Source organism: Sprattus sprattus, assembly GCF_963457725.1.
Source record: "Sprattus sprattus genome assembly, chromosome: 9".
In the NCBI taxonomy this organism is placed as follows: domain Eukaryota; kingdom Metazoa; phylum Chordata; class Actinopteri; order Clupeiformes; family Clupeidae; genus Sprattus; species Sprattus sprattus.
The window spans coordinates 10,984,702-11,008,615 of NC_137928.1; the positions used below are offsets into that span (position 1 = coordinate 10,984,702).

The window sequence follows — 23,914 nt, forward strand, 5'->3', positions numbered from 1 at the left end:
TACAGAGAGAATATTAGAGAGAAAGACAATGAGAGGAAAAGATATAGAGTGGGAGAAGGAGAGAGAGAGAGAGAGAACAGAGCTAACAGCCTTCTAATTATAGAAACACGTATGTGTTTTGGTATTTCTCCCCAGGCTGGTCCTGTACTAGACTGGCCACTAGCCGCTGACATTCCCACTGGCTGAATCATTGTTTTGTGGATAAAAGTATGAAGGAGTCTGCCTGTCACTGAGGTGGTCGGCCTGTCAATGTGGTTGTCTGCCAGCTGTGAGCTCCTGCAGGCCTGTAAGGCGGCTGTGAGGCTCCATGTCATTAGAACAGTTTCAGTTAGTCCACTCTGCAGGACAATAAGCTCATGCGCTGTATCACACTCGCTAAAGCAACCCATTGACCACCTGCAGAACCAGCAGAGCTTCTGTTTTTAGTGACAACCTTAATTTGGCACTCCTAAACATTTCCAGTGCAGACATTTGAATTCAGAGAATTTAAAGTGCAAGAAAAAGTCATTATTTTCGTGCCTCACTGATTCCATTAATTAGCTGCGCTGTTGAGGTCGTAAGTAATTACTTTTTCTTGCACTTCTTTGAATTCTCTGAATTCAAATGTCTTGCTGGAAATGTTGACAAAAGTCACACTAATTACCTTCACAAGGTAGTCAGGTTGACCAACGAGGTTGTCAGGTTGACCAACAGGGCCCTGAAGGTACTCTTGACATGAACCATGCTACAATAACAAAAACACAGCATTCCCCAGACATAAAAAAAAAATGCTCCACCAAATCTGGAGCACGTCTCAGGGCACCAGTCCAAACGCAGATAGGAACGACCCTGTCCAGCACCCATGAGCTTCACAGCTTCAGAAGTGAAAAATGAAGCGCATGTCCAGACCTGATTTGTGTGGTTTGCGTAGTTTCTATTGTGTCCACAAGCACAGCTCCATTCCTGCCTGCCTCTACAACAGAGATGAAGAAACAGTGACCACGGTCCTTTGCCTTGAGGATCTTTACACTTCTTTTCAGGCCACACTGTGTGATATGATTCTCGTCCTGTACAAATCTCAACCATTCTGAATTGAGCAAATATACCCCTCCTTCCCTGCATTCATTAATAAGCTGGCTTTGGAAAGTCTAAATGTTTCACCAACATTATTATATATAATCATCCTACTGTCATCCAAAAATGACCTGGCAGTTTGTGCAATAGAAAACAAACGGATGTCATCATCAACCTCAAATGGGAACGGCAACATTGCCATCTACAACAACATAAAAACAGTTGGATTTCAGTCAATGAGCTGGAACACTGTTTTGTGAGCTGCTGGTTCACCTTTCTGTGCACACTTAGCTCCGTGCCATTACATCGTCAAATTAATTTCCCACAAAGGAGTCTCAGCATCTATTAATACAGAGAGACCATTATGAAAATGGGCCTATTATCACTGCTCCTTTGAGTAATTAGATGAGAAGGCATCTTTGCTCAGAGAGAGACCGAGAGAAAGAGAGAGGCAGAGAGAGAGAGGGAGCTGTGGATAATGCTTTTGGGTGATGAGAAGAACAGTGTGAAGGCATTCAGAGACAGTGGTGGAGGTTGATATACTTCACTTCTGCTTTCTTTTCATGATGATAGAGATCATATGTCTTGTGCAAAGTACATACATATTCCTTCAACCTAAACCTAATCCTAAACCCAAGTATAACCTGCAAAACATTTACTTTTTCGTCTTCTTTTTACTTCTCAATCATTTTATATTAAATTGAGTACTGAGTATTGATTTCATTTAGTCAGGGAGCAGAGTACATCAGGGGGGCATACAGTTGTCAGAACCAGTTCAGCTAACTAGATTAATCATTAACAAAGATAAACTCCTGAAAATAAAGCGGTTTCCTGCGTTTTGGTTTACAAGCAAAAAAGAAAACCGTGCACTCCAAAAGGTTTTCAGCTAGCGGCAAATACTGTAATAACTATCGATAGTGCTGCTATATTTACATCTGCATCTTGAGAATGCATCTTGGTAGGTTCGTTTCAGAACTGACTAATTTACCCGTGACTAGCACGCCACTGAACACCTCCAAGAACATAGTCGTGGCTAACGTGTTCTTCACCATACTGAAAATAATGACAGCTACAGTGGCAGATACAGCACGCAGCCTCTCCACACAAACACACTCACGGGCGCGCTTAAACGCACGATTAGCAATCATGGGTGTTACAGGTAAAAAGGCTCAATAAAAAAAAAACACATACAAATATTGACAACAATGAAATAAACCATAATCCATAAACAACAATGCCAGTCTTTTCGTTGAATCGATAATCGAAACGTAAGGTCTACATCAACATTACAGGCTATTAGCACAAGGTGAGCAAATTACATTTTACCTGCGATGTGTCACCACATTTAAAAATACACGCCCGCTCAACAAATGTTAGTAAGAGGAGGAAGATGAGCCTTTAGCCTACATGGATGTGAGATTTTCTGCTCTTTTCCTAAATGAATCATAGCACAGAAAAGCACATACCACAGGCCTAAACTTAAAAAAAATAACACTACTATTTGATCACCTTTCAGAATGAACGCGTTATGACAAAGATGTGACCTACCAGCACAAGTAAACAATATTGCTGTCATAAACGCTCCGCGTCGACTTCCAATCTCCAGAGCGAATGGTACCAAGACAGAAGGGCAGCATCACGAGAAGACGGAGGGAGAGGCAGAAGAGAGGAGGTGCAACGGGAACCTATAGGGTGGTAAACAAGGGGAGCCTTCGTTGTTTCAAACGACCATTTTACTGCGTGCCTCGAGCGCCTCGCTCAGGTAGTGCTGAGGTTTTGAGAGTTCTTGTTACTCAGTAGCCCACACCTGTGTTATCTTACCAACTGTGACACAGCACGAAACTGCCTTTAAAATATGCCAAACACATTTAAATCCCAGTGAATACACAGTTAAACGTTTGTAAAAGGACAGGAACAGAGGTAAAATGTCACTGTAATGTAATCAGACAAATTATTCCCAATATTTAATTGCAACATGAGGTTGTTTGCCGTTATCCGTTCAGTAGGGGCTAAGTGTAAATCTGTTTTACAGTCATACAAACATACAATAGACACAGGACAATTTCTTTGATCACATTTCCCATCATAATTACTTATCTTCAGCTACATCTGATTTCATATGATCAGAATGTGGTGTTACTGCTTGCAAGTTTCTTTAAGAAATCGTCCATTTCCATTGGCCATAATTTGTTAGCTCTCTTCACGTGCTAATTGTTCATAATAACATAACCATCTGTGCTGCACCGTAGCTACCGCAGCAAAAATATATTACTAACGTCGTAGTTAAGAATGGCAGTAGGTCTACTGAGAATAGGTTGCTTTACTAGTGTGAAATATCGCCATCTACTGACATTGTGAAGCACATGATAATATGTGTTTATTTACAGCAGTGAATAGCAACAGTAAACAAGATATCTTGCAAATAAATGACAACAACACAACATCTTAAATGGTCCAAAAACAAATACTTCATCACAAATATTTCAAGGGGACATCTCATCTTTGGCGAATGCTGATCACAGATTGATATACAGCACAAAAGAAAGACAATCAATCAATCTAAGTGATGTAGGCAAAGATTGTCTTAATCTAGATTTCTTTGTTTTTATTTGGTTACAATATTAACAGCACTTTGCGCTATGTACATAGATTTACAAGGTCCGCACAGACACACACACACACACACACACACACACACACACACACACACACACACACACACACACACACACACACACACACACACACACACACAAACATACAAACATGCATCCATGCATCCACACACACACACACACACACACAAATACACATACTCTCTCTGTGTTATTGACCCTAAGGTCCCAGTGTAATTTCGCTTGTCAGAGGGAGAAAAGTATTCAGATGCTAACAACCAATTAAATCATGTTGTGAAGAGTATTACTGAGACTAATACAACCCTTTGCCATGCAAAGACACGTGACTCTTGTAGAACAGTGTAAGAAAAAAAATAAAATAAAAATCACAACTCTTACTCACAAAAGAGCTTGACAACACACTAAAAGAAAATGAAGGCACGGCTGGGCAACAATCAATCAAATGGCCGAAAACTTCACCTTGTCTTGAGAACCGATCGGCCACACAAATCTCCAGGTTATGGTCAGGTTTACCATAAGTGCACAGGCAAAGCTTAGGCAAGATACAGCACAGGCAGCTCATACACACCATTATATACATTTACAACACTTCCAAGAGAAAACAAGTGTTGGAAGGGTATCACAGAATGCCAGAAAGTACCTTGACCTCACAATTATATAGATCTTGCTTCTTTGACATAACCCTGTGAAGGCTAGCAGCGGAACCACCGTAGTATTTATGTATGGGCGACCAAGGTCCTTCTGTCAGGTACCAAATAATATTATTTTCTAGGTCCTAGCTCTGGCCCTCAACCCACCTAAAAAACGTATACAAACTTTAAAATAAATCAAAATAATTTAGGTGATATACGCAGGAATACATATCTGTATAAACATGAATCAATTTTTTAATTCTCCATTGAGCAATAAGACATCCCTATAACTTGGATCATTCTCTCAATGTATAGGACATGGCGATTGCACTAGAACTCTTGTATTCATGGAATCAAAGACTCTAGTTGGGAAGATGCATCAGCATCACCAGTAGGTGGAGGCACAGTTTAGAACAAGTCAGATGTCCAACAGCACGGTCACTAAGGTACATTTATACTAAAAACCCATCTGCTTCACCTGGATATTTTCGTGTTTTATCACGGGAAGAACAAACATGGAAATACTGCTAGAAACAATGATAACGCATTCCATTTGTGTATTATAAAATAGGATCATGTTTCTAGGTTAAACCATTCACCACAAGTAACAATTCTGAAACTTTACAAAATATAGAGGGCTCCAAAGGTCCACTCTCGCTTTTTTATACAACATATACAACATGAACTCCACTAGAGGGCAGCAATGGTGGTTATATGAACTGTCACTGTGGCCACAGTATAAAAGTCTAAAAAACCTGCCTAACTTCCACACTTCTATCCTGCAGGTCCTTGTTACAATGCACCTCAGGGTTGTAGGGTTGTAGGGCTGAATGGGAATCAAAAGGTGTATGTATCTGTGAAGGGGTGTCTTCAATTTTGACAATATTGGGATTTACTCTGTATGTAATACAAATGTAATAGTCAAAATGTATGTAGGATTTTAAAGCATCTAGTGGTGAGGCTGCATATGGCAACCAACTGAATACCCTTTCCAAGCATGTAGGAGAAGCTACGGTGGTGGTCAGGTGCCATGAAAAACCCCAAAGGCCCTCTCTAGTGCCCGTGTGTGGGTTTTCTCTGTTCTGAGCTTCTGTAGAAACATGGTGGCGCAACAAGGCGGACTCCATGGAAGAGGAACTGCACCCTATGTCGAAATTCTAAGCTAAAGAAAACCCGATTCGTAGTTCCAGGTGATTTTACAGAAATGAAAACAGTCCAATAGAGTACAATATTCCGTTGCTGCTAATAGATCACCCAAATCCCTACGTACTGCAACTGCACCTTTAACTTATTTCTACAGGACTGTGCTCCAACTGTTGTAATTTATATACTTATTCTAGGGGTGCATTTAACTATGCACTTATTGTTTCTACAATGCTGGTCAGCTCTTTGTTGTCTCACAGGTCATAGGTCACACTCTGATGGTTAGTCACAGCGAGGGAGTGTGGACAGCGCTAGGTAGACCCCTCTGAAACCTGGGCCCTTGACAGAATATCCGTTCCCAGCAGGAGAGACTGCTTTGAAGCGTTACTGTTCGAATGTCCTTTTGTGCTGGCTTGTGTTAATTCCAATTGCTCTGACACTGAGTGGGGGAAAGGAAAAGCTAACAAGGTGTCATGGTATGACGGTGCAGATTAATCTGGTATCACTTGGTTTACACACCATACCAGTCCGACAGGATGATGTAACACAGCCTGAAGTATTTAAGGATCACTGTCTTCTTCTTCTTCTTCGCCTTGGGCGTCAGCTCCATCGCGGAGGAAGGCCTTCTTCTCTGGAGCATGGCCGTTCATCAGGTCCTTGAAGCTCGGGATGTCAGCGGTTGCGTTGGTCTTTGCCAGAGCAGCTTCTGTGCTGTTCCAAATGCCGTAGCCAAAGTAGATAATGAATCCTAGGGAGGGGAGAGGGAGGAGAGTAATACTTCAGTGTGAGAAACAGATAACAGCCTGTTAGAATGACTACAAAGACTTCATCTGACCATGATGTGATTACAAAAGGAATAATAAGAAACTGACGAAAGAATTTTAAAAGTATTTTAAGTCTGGATATAAAAATGTAAGTTTATAATTATATAGTTTGGTTTATATGATAAAAGAACATTGTGTTCCCAGCACAGATGTCTCTGTTCGATTCTCTTGTACGTCTTCCAAAACATTCCCAGGGCAATGTCAACTATGCAAACCATGCACTTGTATTTTACGATACAGCGCATACGCCCCAAACCACACAACTCACCCAGAATCATCCAGATGACGAATCTGATCCAGGTGCCTTGGCCCAGCTGCATCATGAGGTAGACGTTGATGAACATGCTGACGACGGGCAGGACAGGCAACAGGGGCACCTGCCGAAGGAGATAAAGACACACACACACACACACACACACACTCTCTCAGAGGCTGCATTTGGTGTTGTCTATGGTGTGAAGGGAGTGAGGACCAAACAAGAGTCTTCTAATCAAATCCAGCCTGTTCCTGATAGTGCCTTCAGCCTTGCTAGGCTGTGGCTTATGCGCTCACTTGACCTGACCCAGAAGTTATTCTGTGTTTAGTCCCAATGAGCAGGTGCTCTCTTATCACCTCTGAGACTGTTTGTCCAACGGTTTTGTGCTCTGCTTGCGGTGTACAGATGTCGGCCAAATTTCAGCCGACAGCTCTGTACCATTCGGCCGACATCTGTACACCGACAGTTACATTTGCGTTTAGACGCTGAAAAAAAAACTGTCGGTGTACAGATGTTGGCTGTGCCGACATGGCGAAAACCTGTGAATAAATTGGGCCTAAGGCTCCTACCCAATGTGCTGCCACCCCCTGTATTATTTCCAGTGAGATTTCATGACAAAAACAGATTCTTGGTTGGTATATTTACTGGCAAATGTTGTGGCTGAGGTAGGTGATTGAGGTTTGACATTGCTGTCTAAATTCAGAACAGTGCATAACATAATAATAATAATGTGTTGATATGCACTTGATTGATTGCTATGAAAATTAAAGCTGGCCTTAATATGTATACACACACACACACACACACACACACACACACACACACACACACACACACACACACACACACACACACACACACACACACACACACACACACACACTTAGCTGAACAAACCTTAAAGGAGAGCTTGGTTTTGCTCTGTGGTTGTCTTCCAATCACCAAGGTGATGAGCATACAGGCCAACCCCAGGACTACGAGGAGCAGCAGGGACCAGATTGCCAGCACGGTTTCCTGGGCAGCAACCACACAAAACACACACACCAGGAGGCCTGCACGGGGGAGAGAACCAAGGATGGTGAGAGGAGGGCCTACTGACCTGTACATAGGTGGAAAGTGTGTGTGTTAAGAGGAAGCGTGTGTGTGTGTGAGAGAGACTATTCATGAACAGCTGTTTAAGGCCTCTAACCTAGCACACTGGTGGCGATATTAACCACAGAGCCAGAGAGACGTGACGGTTCCGTGTTCTTTGGAAAGAGAACGTTCTGCATACAGAAGCGCTCCTGCGCAGGCAGAAACCCAGAGTTGGACTCCATGTTGGTGTCTGCCTCCATCTCTGCCTCTTCCTGGGAAGCAGCCTGGTAGGGCAGAACCGAGCTGGGCTGATTTGGCTGGTACCTGCAGGGGAGAGAAGAGTTCTAATCAGCCACAAGGCCAGATCAAGACATCTTGGTCCAAACAAACAACACAAGGCCAGATCAAGACATCTGGGTCCAGATCAAGGCCAGATCAAGACATCTGGGTCCAACAAGCTTTCCTACTAGGATTTATAGGCAGACACAAGGATAGGGAAAATGGTTAGAATGCTCTAATACAAATCTGTATTTGCATCTTGTTTTTACTAAAAACAAAACAAAAACGTGGCAAAAAGGCGGTCAATAGATTGAGACTGCAAGGCTGGCTCCTTACAAAGTGTATGCTTACTTACACCTGTGTCATTACATCATCATAGTACACGTGTTTGGCAGCTTGATAAGAGGGAGTGTAAATACACGGGCAAGAGTGGGAAAGAAAGAGAGAGAGAAAGAAAGAGGTTTGTTTGTATGTACCTGAGCACCAGGACACAGGCTGCCACCAACGTGTACGCCAGCAGAGTGCCAATGGACATGAGGTCCACCAGAGCCTTCAGGTCAAACAGGAACGCCATGATAGCTGCAGTCAAAGAGAAAGGAAGGCTTGAAAATAAGCCCTGTATGCACTGCAACAGATTTGAAGCCACAACAAATAACTATTCTATAATAACAATGATTATATTATAAAATGATTATATTATATAATATTTATTTATTTTTTATTTTTTGGGGCTTTTCCTAGCCTTTATTAATATGATAGTGGATTTAATCATCTGACACATCATAATACAGATCACAGCATAAGTAAACATGAATTCTTCACAAAAAAAGGACAACCTCCCCTATCTTAACAGGGTGGGGGTATGTAATTCAGGTCATGAAAAAAGAAAAAGAAAAAACTTACAGGGCCTGATTAGAGACATTACACAATACTCCTAAAATGCTGCCTGTCTGGTTATCATTCTGGGCCAGCTTCTCAAAACTGTTTAATTTGAGGCTGAGGGTCTGCTGGCCATACCGACAGGTCTCTTAGAGCAGATGGCGACGATGACGGAGACAGATGGGAAAGTTACTTTAACTGACATTTCCCCCCTCTTTACATGCTCCAACTTCAGGTCTTCTCCAGCAGTTATAACGGTGATGGGCAGGCATGCCTGTCTCCGTTTGTCTCTGACAGTCCCTAGATGGGACCCTGGATCAGATGCTAGTTAGAGTCGAGCCTGGCCTGTTCCAGGGTCAGCTCTTATCCAACCGCTCTCTACCTACCGGTTGTCTGGGCTGACCTTACAGTGATGCAGATGTACTCCTAATGGTGCCACTGCTTTCTTCTCTCCCTTTCTCAAATTATCCCTCCATGAACCGCTAACCTCTGCCCTCTTTTCCTTTGCTCCTCTCCTCTACTCCCTCTGCCCTCTCTTCCTTTGCTCCTCTCCTCTACTCCCTCTGACCTCTCCTCCGTGCTTACCGGACATGAACCCTGACGCCGCGGTGGCGATCATGGGCGTCTTTCTCTGGCTGACTCTGGCCAGAAACGAGAAGAGCAGGCCGTCCCGCGCCATGGCATAGATAATGCGCGGCAGGGGGAACATGGAGCCCAGGAGACTAGGCACAGGGACAGGGTGAGGAAGAGGGGGATGGGGAAGAGGAGGATAAGGAAGACTTAGCAGCCGCACAAAAACCTGCCACGTTTGATATGGATACACAAGGCGTAGTCAGTAGTAGAGCGGCAAACATTGAGCAGAGAGCTCAACAAAATGCTCAGGTAAGTATGGGTATTACGGTGTCACTATGGTTCAAGTCTGCAGCTCTCTGAACACACTGCATGCGTTTCGGTGACCCAACTCCTCATTCTGGGAGATCCGGTTAATAGGGGAATGTGGTTATTTGGAGGGCAACAACTCATCTACTTAGGTTTTTAATGCACGACCTGTGGCACAAAGTACTCTAGTGAGAACGCTTTGGGGCGGGAGGGGGGAAGGTCCTGCGGGGATTTAAAAGGACGAGGTTAAAATGTTAAAGAGAGAAAGTGGCCTCTTCACCTGCCACCGTTCCAGAGGTTAGCGTAGCCATTATGGGGGTTTTGGTTCTGGGACTGATATTAGCCAAAAACTTAAAGAGCAGGCCATCCTCCGCCATGGCCCATATCACCCTGGGCATTGGGAACATGGAGCCGAGTAAACTGGGGAGAGAGGGAGAGAGAGAGAGGGAGAGAGAAAGAGAGGGAGAGAGGGAGAGGCAGGAGGTGAAACAGAGAAAGAAAGACAGATGGGGAGAGAGAGAGACAGAGAGAGAGAGGCAGGAGGTGAAACAGAGAAAGAAAGACAGATGGGGGGAGAGAGAGAGAGAGAGAGAGAGAGAGAGAGAAGCCAAGTGTTACAGCATACAGCATAGCTAAAAGAGATTAAATGTCAGTAAGACTACAGGCTTCATGCCGCAAAACTCAAACAGAAAGCAACCATTCCAATTATAAAATGAAAAAAAATCAAATAATAATTAACACATTACTCATTGATATACAACATCTTATTACCACTTGTATTATGCAGAGGTATGTGAATGGCAAATCAGATACGAAGAGGAATACACATTTCAATTCTAGACCATGTTCAACTCATGTTCCAACTCTTGTTCAACCATGTTACTACATGCTGATACAAGTCAGCTAAGGCCACCAGTATAGTTCCAAACCAGTGATGTTAAAGTAACAGGAGTATACATTTGCATGCACAGATTTACATAGTTACAGGTTAGGGTTAGGGTCCAAATACTATAGTTACAGGTGTCCAAATACCATCACTACTGTTGTCTTAATACCATCACTACTGGTGTCTAAATACCATCACTACTGGTGTCTAAATACCATCAATACTGGTGGCGTCTAGCCTTGGAAGCTGAGGGGTAGTGGCCAGCTGCTTACCTGGTGGAGAGGGCACACAGGGACCCTACGGCCACCGCATAGGTGGCACCGTTCCAGCCGACGTATGTGAAGGCCAGAGGCAGAGGGCTGTTTTTGTCCAGCAGGTAGTAGGGCATCATCATGGTGAGGGCGGCCGACACCCCAAAGTAGGCCAGGAAACAGATGAGCAGGGAGGCCACGATACCGATGGGGATGGCCCTCTGTGGGTTCTTCACCTCCTCTCCTGAAAACACACACACACACAAGCATACACACAGAGATATTTGAACACAGAGGAAACATACATTTATACAAAAACACACAGAGATGTTAAATCTGTCTCACACACACACACACACACACACACACAGCTATCAGTGAACTTCAAATTGTCATGTCAATGTCACCTCATGTCAAAGAGTCATAGGAGGAAGTGGGGTGTTTACTTAAGCCGGCCAGAATGAGTAGGCTGGACAACAACCGCAAAATAGGCTGAAGCCCAGCAAACCACAGAGCTAACATCAGATTAAAGCTTCAGATCAACTTTGCCAGCTCTAGCAACTGAACTGGTGAAGCTAGGCACTTGAAAAAACTCCAGTAGTGTTAAAACTGGAAATAAGCATTCATACTTTCATCCATTGTATGACTTGAAAGGTGAAAATGTGTATTTAGCTACAGTTTGTAACATTTAAATGTACCACAGAAGGGTTAAGAAAGGCAGTATTACCTACAGCCATAACTTCTTTCAATATAATATATTATAATGTTATATCATCTCAGATTAAGAGATTGTAGGATGATAAATTACTGTTCATCACATTGATAAACTATTGACTTTTATTTTGTATAAATTCTTTACCGTATTGTACTTGTATGTGGATTATATCTGTGTGATAACGATGATGATGCATTTCCAAAACAAGGAGCAATTAAAAAAAACCTGATCATCCATAATAGGAATTTTGGACACACCTATTTAATATTCATATCTGTGTGATAACGATGATGATGCATTTCCAACCAAAGATCAATTAAAAAAACCTGATCATCCATAAAAGGAATTTTGGACACACCTATTTAATATTCATATCTGTGTGATAACGATGATGATGCATTTCCAACCAAGGATCAATTAAAAAAAACCTGATCATCCATAATAGGAATTTTGGACACACCTGGGCCAAATGACAGAAATGTGATCTTACCAGTGGTGGCTATGCAGTCGAAGCCCACAAAGGCATAGAAGCAGGTGGCAGCGCCAGAGAGGACTCCTTTGACCCCGAAAGGCATGAAGCCGCCAGAACCAACCTCCGCCGGTGTTGGCATCGTCTCACTGGCCAGAAGGAAGAGATGATAATCACACACACACACACACACACACACACACACACACACACACACACAAACAAACATTTGTATTAGAGGAATGTTGGGTAAATGTGCCAAAACTTTCTTCAACAGCATGGGAAAAAAAGACTGGATGATAATCCATGTGTCAAGTAAACACACCTGAAATTATGTGTGCCACTGCCATTATAATGGAGTACTTCTTCAGGATCAATGTTCCAGTTCTTCAAGGTTCCCTTGACCAGGCCTGACACGACCACAAAGAGCAGCACCAGCACGTTGACACAGGTGAACACCTTGTTGACCATGGCCGACTCTTTTACCCCAAAAGCAAGCAAACCTGCGGAGAAGACAGGAAGCACACTCTTTAACACTTAACACCAAAACAAACACACGGTCAAGACACACAAGTGCGAAATCTCATGGATTCACTGTGTTGTAAATTGTTGAAAATCAGTAGGGTTAATCTTACATTTCGTTTCTATTCTCTGCTACTTCACCGTGTGATAGGAAGTAGGATGGAACCAAGCACTCTACTTCTGGGGCTCCATGCTACTACTGCTAGTTACAGCATACTATTTCCATCATACTAAGCAGTGCATACTGATTTGAAGGGTTTTTATACATTGATAAAAATTTACCATCTAACATTAACAAGTTATTGCATGGTGAAATAATTTCAGTATATAGTCGTCAGTATATTAAGAGAAGGCCCCCTACCAGTTAAAGTGATGATGATAAGGACGGCGAACATATCTGGATACTCGGCTAGTATTCCCTCAGCCTTCATATTCATGTACTGCTTACAGAACTTCTCAATGTGATTCCCAATCAGGCCATCAAACGTAGCGCTCCAGGCTCGGGCCACGCTAGATGTCCCTGCAGAAAAACACTAGGTGAGTCATACTATCTGAAAATGTTCAGCTGTGAACGCAAAATCATGCTTGTATTTTGAAACGTTTTCCTTAACATGTGAGATTTTCCAAAAACTTCCAAAAAAAACATTTTAACTGATTTAGAAAAATATGTGAAAAGGCATGTGTACCGAAAGGGTAAAGGCCAAAATTATATTTATAATCTACAGCATTGTGGCATCTCTGTCGGGTTCTGACATGTAAACAAATGCTCAGTTATAAAGAGATAAAGATGAAATGCTAATCATGTGAATACTGATAGTAACAAACACACAGTAACTTACCGATGATGTAAGAGAGGATGAGATTCCAGCCGGTGATGAAGGCCCAAAGCTCCCCCACAGTCACATAGCTGTACAGATATGCCGAGCCCGTCTTGGGCACCCGTGCCCCAAACTCGGCGTAGCAAAGGCCCGCCATGACGGACGCCAGCGCGGCGATCAGGAAGGACAGCACGATGGCGGGGCCCGAGTTCTCCCGTGCCACGGCGCCGGCCAGGACGTACACCCCGGCACCCAGCGTGCTGCCCACACCGAGGGCCACCAGGTCAAAGGTGTTGAGGCAGCGCGCCAGGCGTGACTCGGTGGCACTACAGTCCACCACTTTCACCCGCAGCAGCTGCCGCCCCAGGTCCTTTAGCGTGCTCAGAAACATGGCTGCCAAACCTCTTGCTGTTTAGGAAGTGAAGAGTCCAGGTAAGGGGCTGCGGTGAGCTGGGAGATTTTTTGGAAAACTCTTGAAACTTCTGTACAACTTGACTGATCAGCGACCAGAGGGAGCACTTTTATATATGTGTGTGTGTGTGTGTGTGTGAGTGTGCACAGTGTGTATGTGCTGTTTTAGAGTCTCTCCTATCCCCAAACTTGGCAATGGCAAGGCAAGGCTGCAGCTGTAGTTACGCTGTAAGAAATCAGCCGGTCGCAAATCCTGGGTAGAACCCCTGGGGCTTCTCGGATGCTTCTGAACCTTACTCACCGCAGCAGTGGCAGCAGCAGTTGAGTTGTGTGCCTCAGCTGCTCACCAAACCTGGTATGGGGAGAGAGGACATGATTAACTGCGCTCGGAAGGAACTCGCACGCCAACTCGCACAAGGTCTTGACATGATAGGTGTACTACTGACACAACCGGGGAGAAGGGTGCCTGCATTTAGAGAACTCCCAAGTCATCATCGCTTCTCCTTACAGTACAGTACAACCCTTTTAGCATCTGCAGTTTACAGTTTAACTGAATGACCACATAAGATTCCTCTGCGCGTGTACAGAAGATTAAGTTCGCAGAGGGGATACATAATGAAGGGGAACGGCATTGGATAGGACTACTACTTTCAGCTCCTTTACCGTGTGACCTTAATAAAACTTGGCTCAGGTCCAAGAATGGAGGCCTACTCCAATTTCCAGAGCTTCCATCAACTCCTGCGAAAGCAGGGACCCCCTTTTAAGCTCACTGCACACCCAACATGATGAAACATGTCCCCTGTTAACATCATAATTCCAAGCCCCCACCACTGCCGACCTATGGCAAGTATTTGGCAAGTATACTCAGCAGAATACTATAATAAATAAATATACTTAAGGAAGAGGATATGGACAAGGGATGTACTCATGGAAGTGTTAAGAAAAAAAAGAAATCACTATCAAGAACCATTTCAAATATTTAGAAATGTAAGAACAAATGCAATTTGAATGTGAACCATTACAATGAAATGAGTGGAACTAGGACGAAGTGAACTAACCTTCAAAACATAAAAATTATCTTTCCTCTTGCCAGGGCAAAGAAAGATTCCTGGATATCCTCAAAAGATATCCAACACTAGTCTTCCCATCTGACCGAGACGTAAACAACAACGACAACAACTTGTGTGAGCGAAGATCAATCCCAAAGGTCTGAGGTAATATCCAAGACGAGCGGCTTCTCTTCACGTGAAGTGTTCTGAAAAGCACGCGTCCAAGTGCCTGTGTGACAGTCACGGTGAGTACAAACCATTCAGACCCCCAGCTCACAAATAGAAACAGTGACAAGTCACGTGGCGAGCGTTTCCCAGCAGCTGTGATGACCAGACACACATCCCACCACCCCACCCCCCTTCCAAGCCCTATAGTGCCTGACAAATCCACACACTAGCCCTGACACACAAAGCTGCATTACCTGCGTTTTTATTCAAGAAGACGAAGACGAAGACGATTGTATATTTTCATGGCAGTGTGTTAACTACAGGAATGTAATATTAGTGAGGATGATCCATTTTACATGTAGAAATATAAAATATAGCCAATAGGAAAATTATTGAAAACAAATGCAAGCTAATGCATACGGCATCAAAACAATGAACGTGTGTTAAAGTAAGCGCTGTTTGGCTTAAATCACCAACATACAAACCTATGAATCAAATCTGAAATACATATCTTTGACTATAGTGTACATACAACAGTCATATTTCACTGACTACTTGGCTCTCAAAGAAAGCGATAAGCCTTGAGCTCCCGTTCACACAAAAATGGCATTAAAGTGAAAATCCTGCAACTCAAAATGCGTCTCAATCTGAGTCTTTGATAATGTTTGCCAGTGTGGATGTAGGATAGTTGAAAACTGGTAACGAAATCGAAAATCTTCCCATATCAGACTCTAGTGACCTTCCCAGAAGCAGAAGCATTCACCAAGAAGAACCATTACTGAGAAAGAGGAGTGGTAATGGCCAAAGGCAATAATGCAATACTATCACAATATTTGGGTGATACAATATAGTACAATAAGTCTCAGTTACAGAACAAGTTGTGCATCTATAATTGTATCAATGTACAGATAGATGAGAGTGTATATTCACTCATTATGTTCTTAACAAAGCCTTGTATTTGCCCCATGTGTCCCATCTTTTATACAATGCTTTAAACGATTTCTGGTCTTGAGAGTGCTTCAGGGTTAAGACAATTGCAATTAATGTGATATTTCACATTGAAGAAACTATGGAATCACAAATGAAAAAACTATGAAATCGTTTGAACTAAAGCCATTTTTCTATTGTGAGATATTTTGGAAAGTTGGGCTGCTTTAAACAAGAAACAACTCTATGAAACATATCTCAGAATCTCAATTTATCAACGAAGAGTAAGGTCACTGGTCATTTAGTCCTGTTCTGAACTATGTACCAAGCTCTACATGGAATATGTTTTGTAACATCTTTAAAGGGGTACAGCACACATACGGAGTTTACACACTGACAAAAAAAAGAAGAAACAATGCACCCAATCCATTTATAAATGTCAAGCAAATTGTTTCTTACATAAAACAGAAAAAGAGAATAGTTACTAAACGCAGTCCAGTCATAACAGACACTAATATTTTACCAGGACTGCTACGATGTGTTGGTCAGAGCTCACTGGATTCTCAACAGCAGCCATGAATGAAAGGCATGCTGCTAGTTTGCCAGGTACACCCATGTGACTTTACTGGGAGACATTCCAAGTACTTCATAAAAAAACACCTGTCTGTTACATAACATAACATTTAATAACACCTCAGAATGTCGTAAATAAAATAAATAAATCAAGAAATGTTTTTTTTTGCCTCAAGACAAGTCACTCGACAGTTCAGCCACAGGCTCTTCAAGTTCAATGTAAGACACTGAAGGCTTGCCAACAGTGGGGAGAGAGAGAGAGAGAGAGAGCGAGAGAGAGAGAGAGAGAGAGAGAGAGAGAGCAAGGAAGCTTGAAGGGGCCCTGCTGGAAGTCATCTGGCAGGTTTCATACTGCCACAGAGCTCTTAACCACTACTGTGACTGAACTAACCGCCACAATGACCCACAGAGAGAAAGAGAGCGGGAAGAAAAGAAACAGAGGAACAAATAAAGCGGTTTAAATACTGCTCTGTTTGAAAATGAGGCTGCTGCAAGGGGACACATGACATTCTCTAATCTCCGGAGGGCAAAAGCATAAAATAGGTACAGGCCAAGAGGAGCACCTCACACGCACCCTCGTGCCAATCTGCCCGAGTTAAAACCAGACGAGGTGGGTGGGTAGGGAAAGGAATGGGCCTCTGCCCTCTTTTGCACCAATCAGGGCTGGGGGTTTGTGTCATCAGATGCGTAACGCAGCGGTCAATGAGAGTCATTTGGGAAAGGCAGTTGGTCACATGGATCCACCTCATGAGTGTCCAGACTGCTGGGGTGAGCCAGTGTAGCACCAGCCAGCCTGCTTTTACTTTTTTTTTCCATAGAGGCTAGATGGTCAAGGAGGGGTCAGTTTGACTTTGAAAAGATCTGGAGCCTGACCTGCACTTTCTGCCCGGTCCCCCGCCAATAAGCACTCATGTAGTTACTAGGCTGATGGCAATACTTCTGAGACTCTTCTAGCTGAAGTGTTTTGGGGTAAGCACGGACTGCTGTTTGCCCCCTAGAGAGATCAGCGGCTTTTCAGCTCTGATGGTCTCGGGCTTACGAAGAAGTCCAGGCAAACAATCTGGTGGATGTTTGTTGATGTTCTCGCAGGTCACTATGGATTCACAGCCCTAGACCTATGACTCACAGGGCCATCACAGGACACCGTGACCCCCGTTCTGCAAGCAGGGACTTCGATTGTATCAGAAGGACAACGTGGGGAGGTCACATAAATACAGAGATATCACACACACACACACACACACACACACACACACACACACACACCACAGCCTGTACAGGTGACCAGAGAAACAGGACGTGCTCTGTGTTGCTGTTGCTAATATTACTTGATCTGGCCCTTGTTTGGAATGTTGAAGGGTACACAACTCAACAGAACCACCTGCCATGGCACAATGGAACCTGCCCAGAAATACAATCGCGTGTGTGTGTGTAGGGGGTAGTTCTGGGTTGAGTGCTTTTTTTTACCAAGCTTTAGACCGGAATAGCTCTGTTTGACCTTCAAATTAAGTTAACCACCAACATCAACACACAGGCCTGTGAACATAACAGGCCTCTTTCTAAGAAAACAGAGACCTGTCTGTGTTCGAGTTATGCCTTAAGGGCACATCTCAATTTCATATTTCTTAAAGTTAATAGCAGAGCTTTCTTTTCGAAATAGCTTACTCTAGTGTTATCAGCAAAATACAACTCTAGCCACTCCCACAAACGCATTTTTTCTTATGGTAAGACCAAATGAATGTGCTCTCAAACAGGTTTAACTTATCCTGTGGCACTAAATGCGTTGAGCGTAGGTGTGACACTTACCAACAGACCAATACACGTGTGGTCACCCTTCCCTTAGGCACAGGGAGCACATACCCACCAGAATACCAGTCAAGACAAACGCAAGAAAGAGTTACCTAAAACCCGCAGCTACCTAAAACCCGCAGTTCACATCGTCACTTGAAAGAGGCATATTTTTCGAGGGAAAAGATAGGTAGGCTACTAATATAGAAATGCCGTGATGATACATAGCCTACTGTATGGACAGTTCTACAAACAGATGCGCTTTACGACAAAGAAAAAAACTTGTGCTACCACGTTTACAATTAAACTAGTTTTTATGCATTAAAATGGTAATCACGCTCTATTAAAGTTCACTCTCAAATAAGTTGGATATAGGTGGATACATGTTTTGCATTGAGGTCATCATTCATTAGTATTGCTTCATTTGGAAAACGTCCACTAGATCTTACTGAAGTGAAAATTGAAAAAAAAAAATCCTTAAACATCGTGTCTAAAAACATGCGATTAATGAGTGACAGAACGACCCAGCTCTGCAAAAAGGGATATGACGTTCCCGCCTTTTAATTTAGATTGATAAGAGAAGATTGAGGAGGTTAAGTGGCTGGCAGATGATATACAACTTGAGTAGGTATCATATTCGTTCACACGGCTCTGAACATGTACAAGTTCAGACAGGTCAACCATTCTGATGGAAGAGTGGTAAATGCTCGTTATCTCAAAGAATCTTACTCACCCATGACTTGTGCCAACCAGGAGCTACATGGCAAACTTTCCCGCTAATTAGACCGAACCTAAACAAAAAATGTCCGGTTTCCGGCTTACGGTTAGTTTAGGGTTGACTTCAACAAACCTACCTTACAACATGAACTGTAAGTAAAATGTGGGGTCCGGCTAACTCTAAAAAGCGTTTGTTTGCATTAAAGTTGGATAAAAGCATTTGGTAAACGCGTGTTACATTAACACAAAGTGGAAGGAGTTGGATCGACCCATCAGTCTGTAATGACAGAGAATCACTTAGGTGATGTCGGGACACATGCATAGCCTGGATGACTGGGTACTACTGCAACACGTAATGTTAGACTATAAAAGGAAATGCATGCAGATGCGCTCACTCGAAGCAAGCGAATGTTTCAACACACAACCATCAGATATTTTAATTCAACTAAGCTTCGACGATTAATTAGGCTACTTGTTATTTAATTTGTCATAAATAGGTTATTTTTAACAATTGCACTAAGTTTAAACCGATGTTCTAAATGTGGCAAGCCCATGCGCGCGGTATTGCTCACTCGAAGCGGAAATAATACTACACCGGACATATAGACGCAGTTTAACACGTGTACAAGAAACCAAACTGTAAAAGACGATAATTAATAATCGGCGGTATGTTTTATTAGACTATAACAATTGCCTTAAACGTCTTTGTCTTATATTGCATATGTAATACTCTTCAGCCTACCTTATCCGCTCTTCTGGTTTTATTTATTGCAGTGGCATTGTGCTGCAGCGTGAGTATTTAAGCCAACCAGATCATTCTGGAGTTAGTATAGGCTACTCCAAATGGAAGACTATTTTCAAAGTCTTTTCAAAGATCCATTATAACTACTCTCAGTATGTACGGCTCGCTTCAACCTCGTGTAGCAACTCTAAACTCCGCCCTATAGGTAGCGATGACGGGACTGTTAAAACATGGGCACCTATTGCACGACATGGAGCCCCACCAGCGCGCAAACCTATGTAGCATCATCATGTATGTTGAAATAGTCTTCATCCTTGATTAAGAATAGTATTTTGTTATAATTAAAAGTATAAACACTTCTACTATAAAAACTATAAACCTTTGAAATGTTTATATCAGAAACAAAAATGTTTATATCAGAAACAAATAGTTAACCTAACACAAACAAATTTGGGGTTTAGCCCAGACCTGTAAATAATAATTTTGCCATTTTAATCCATAATAATTTAAATGCAATTTGAGACAGAAATAGTATTCCTATGGCGTGCAGGACCTGAACATCTATTGAACATCCATTACACCACACTCCTTGTCTATATGAAAACGCTTTTATGCTAGATCACACTGACACAGGACTTACAGTGCCCTCCAGAGGTATTGGCACCCTTCGTGAATATGAGTAAACGTTGGCTATGAAAAAAATGTCTTTGATGTTTATCCACTTGGTCGATCACTCAAAATATTCACAAAAATCCTACCTTTTCATTGAAGTAAAATTTTTGAAAAGAAACGCTGATCTCTCTAAACATTAAGTCAATATTTTTCTCGAAAACATGTGTGCCACAATTTTTGGCACACTTATAAAATCTTATAATGAAAATGTAACTGACGGGTATTTCCAGTCATGTTAAGTGGTCAAGTGGTCATGTTCAGTGCTCTTAAGTGGTCTACCATGACTTCCTGTTTCACTGGAGTATAACTATGAGGTGATACAGGCCAAATTCCAGTAGTCATTCATCACTATAGGAAAGACCCAAGAATAGAATAGAAAAGTTGTTGAGCTGCACAAATCAGGAAATGGATATAAGAAAATCTCTAAAATGTTTAAAATACCCATTTTCAATATCATGGCAATAATTTAAATGTTTAAAGCGACGGGAGAGGTTAAGAATCAGCCTGGAAGAGGATGTGTGTGTTCATTGATCCCACCACGCACTGTGAGGAGAATGGTTTGACTGGCAAAATAATCTTCAAGGATCACAGCTGGAGAATTGCAGAAGTAAGTTGAGTCTTGGGGTCAGAAAGTCTCTTAAACTACCATCAGACGCCACCTACATCACCACAAGTTGTTTGGGAAGGTTTCCAGAAAAAAGCCTCTGCTGTCAATCAACAACAAACTAAAGTGCCCACAGTTTGCCAAATGTTACTTGGACTTTCAATGGGACCGGTATATGGTCAAATGAGACCAAAATTTAGCTTTTTGGCAACAAACATCAAAGGTGGGTTCGGCGTAGACATAAAGATTGCCATACAGAAAAGCAACTCATACATATGTGAAGTATGGTGGCGGATGTGGGGCTGTTTTTCTTCCAATGGCCCTGGAAATCTTGTTTGGATACATGGTATCATGGACTTCATCAAATACCAGCAGATATTAAATGAAAACCTAACAGCCTCTGCCAGGAAGCTTAAAATGGGCCATGGCTGGACCTTCCAACAGGACAATGATCCAAAATACACCTTAAAATCTACATCAACTTGGGTCACTGACCACAGAAGAAAGATTTGCCATGGCCATCACAGTGCCCCAACCCAAACCCAATTGAGAATGTGTGGGATGAGCTGAAGACGAGAGTCCACAAGCGTCGACCTTGGAATCTGAAGGATCTGGAGAGATACTGTATGGTGGAATGGTCTCAGATCCCGTGTCATGTGGTTACCAACCTCATCACGCATTATAGGAGAAGACTCAACTGTTTTCTTGGCAAAGGGAAGCTGCACAAAATATTAAATGAAGGGGTGCCAATAATTGTGGCAGACACATTTTTGAGAAAAATATATGTTTCATGATTAGAATACATTTTTTCTTTCCATTATGTGACTTATGTTACTTAGATTTACAGCACTGCACCACACACCCTTTACAGCACTGCATCATGGGACACCCTTTACAGCATTGCATCATAGGACACCCTTTACAGCACTGCATCCCATGTTCAACACTGGAAGGGGCATAGAGGGCACTTCATAACGGCACCCTTTTCTATTGGAAGGGCACTCACAGGGATTGTGAAGTTTAGATCATTATAAGGCCACCTTACAGGGCAATGCATCAGGTTTAGATCATTATAAGGCCACCTGACAGGGCAGTGTGTAGCACACAGCTCACAGCTCAATTCAAAGAGTGTGGATTATACACTATCTATTTACTTGGACCAGTATCAGAATAACTAGGTAAGACTATGGAGGTAGATGGATGCAACACAAGTTAAGATTTGAGTTTAAAAAAATAATTATTACATTTATTAATAAGGTTGAATGGATATATAAAATGTATGATATGAATAACAATAAATAAAATAAATGGATTGAAATAAATAAAAGCGCTAAGTGAAGTGCAATAAATAACAATATCAGATAACAAATCCTAATTCTTATTCGGGCGCACCCTTATCTAACTAAATCTAACATGTTATACAATTACACAAATAATTAATAAAATATCAATGTTTGATTAAAAATATTCACAGTGTTAAAAGACAAGTTCAAAGTATTCACAGGTATCAATGGTACATTTTAAGTTTTTGTTTGAAGTCAAAGTTCATTTCAATGTTGTATCAAGCATAAATACAAAGTGTTTGTTAAAAGTTCTTTTCAATGTTGTATCAAAGTAACTTCAAAGTGTTCATTCAAGATCAGTTTAATGTTGTATCAAAGTAACTTCAAAGGGTTCATTCAAGTATAAGCCCACCTTACAGGGCACTGCATCAGGTTTAAGTAAGGGATAACGGCCGACGAGCTGTCCAGTCCTACGAAGTTAATGGACGCTGCGGGGCGAAGAACACCACAACGCGGAGCGGAGTGGTGTTGCTCCGCAGAAGTCCATTAACATCGTAGAACTGGACAGCTCGGAGGCCGTTATCTCGCTTATCTCCCGTTTACAACATCCAAAACGTTTTTTATTTTTATTATTATTATTATTTAGAATTTCCTTTATCTTTAGGAAATTTAATATGCATAATAACCTGATGAATTCTTGATTTGAAGCCTAGTGCTCCCGTTAGAGAAAGTGGAACTGGACCTTTAGTTTCCCCAGGCGTTGCTGCAAAGTGACACTCATGAGCTCACCTCTGTAAAGTAAACGGTCACACGGACACAGGTATTGTTCATAAGGTTTTACTATTTACAGTTGAACTCCACGTTTCCGTTGATGGTGAAGTTGGACAGAGCAACAGGGAGGTCAAGTTTATTAATTTTGGTAGAAGGCTCACAATCGAGCCGGCTAGTTAGCCGTGTGAGCTACCATCTATTTCAATGTTTTTTTTTTCTAAGCGCTAACAGCCGCCTACAAATAATATTCGAGACTTTCAGTTAAGAATTTCAATACTCTGCAACATTCGTGTAGAACATAAACAACTAACCGAGTCAATTTAGACATATAAAAAGTCATGTAGATAGCTTAATTGACATAAAACATTGCCCACTACAGGGCACTGCAGGTTTTCTCCATTAGAAGGGCACTCATTAGCCTACTCATTGTTGTACTCATTTGTACAGAAACTGAAACTTGTACTAGAGATACAGTATTTTCTACAGATTCTTTACAGTTATTGAGGTAAACAGACACAGGGCTATCTCTGTAGGGATCCTTTCCATGTTGTCAGACACTTATAGTAACATTATGAGCCTGTCAGTGGCAAAAACAAGCGGTTTACTTTGACGCAGACGCTTGCCCCATAGGATTACAATGTATAGCCAATTTGTGGTTGCCAGTTGTAGCGTTGGCACTCTGGAGGACACTTTAGCAACACTTGGTCAACCATGGGGACCAAAGACCCAACCATTACGGTGGGGGAGTCCAGCCTTTCTCCCCTTGTAGGCCACAGTGAGAAGGGGGAGGAACTTCACCTTTTCACATTTCCTTCCCCTTCTGGAGTCTCGCCACACAGTGGTGGGACAAGCCGGCCACCCCATTATGGCTCCACCTGCTGCTCCAGCTCCTG

General features: G+C 42.4%; 1 protein-coding gene across 2 annotated transcripts; it reads right to left on the bottom strand.

The window, feature by feature from the left end:
• Positions 1–3,413: 3,413 nt before the first annotated feature.
• Positions 3,414–19,791, bottom strand: LOC308369747 (high affinity cationic amino acid transporter 1-like). 2 transcript variants are annotated; one of them, XM_080844271.1, is made up of 12 exons: positions 19,692–19,791; positions 13,338–14,079; positions 12,860–13,018; positions 12,302–12,479; positions 11,998–12,125; positions 10,814–11,036; positions 9,362–9,498; positions 8,374–8,476; positions 7,734–7,942; positions 7,442–7,596; positions 6,557–6,665; positions 3,414–6,212 (listed from the first exon to the last, which is right to left on the bottom strand). In XM_080844271.1, the coding sequence occupies exons 2-12, from the start codon at positions 13,705–13,707 to the stop codon at positions 6,025–6,027; spliced, it is 1,959 nt and encodes a 652-aa protein (XP_080700397.1). In that variant the 5' UTR covers positions 13,708–14,079; positions 19,692–19,791; the 3' UTR covers positions 3,414–6,024. The 2 variants fall into 2 exon arrangements, with proteins under 2 accessions (XP_080700397.1, XP_080700396.1); XM_080844270.1 differs by lacking the exon at positions 19,692–19,791 and adding an exon at positions 14,786–14,953.
• Positions 19,792–23,914: the final 4,123 nt, after the last annotated feature.

What these genes read in the sequence shown, in the direction of transcription:
- LOC308369747 (XM_080844271.1), bottom strand. Translation starts at nt 13,707, where the DNA reads ATGTTTCTGAGCACGCTAAAGGACCTGGGGCGGCAGCTGCTGCGGGTG. An exon ending in AGTGGCACACATAATTTCAG is followed by an intron (nt 12,126 to 12,301) that starts GTGTGTTTACTT and finishes CCTTCTGGCCAG; the next exon opens with TGAGACGATGCCAACACCGG. An exon ending in CGACTGCATAGCCACCACTG is followed by an intron (nt 11,037 to 11,997) that starts GTAAGATCACAT and finishes GTGTGTTTTCAG; the next exon opens with GAGAGGAGGTGAAGAACCCA.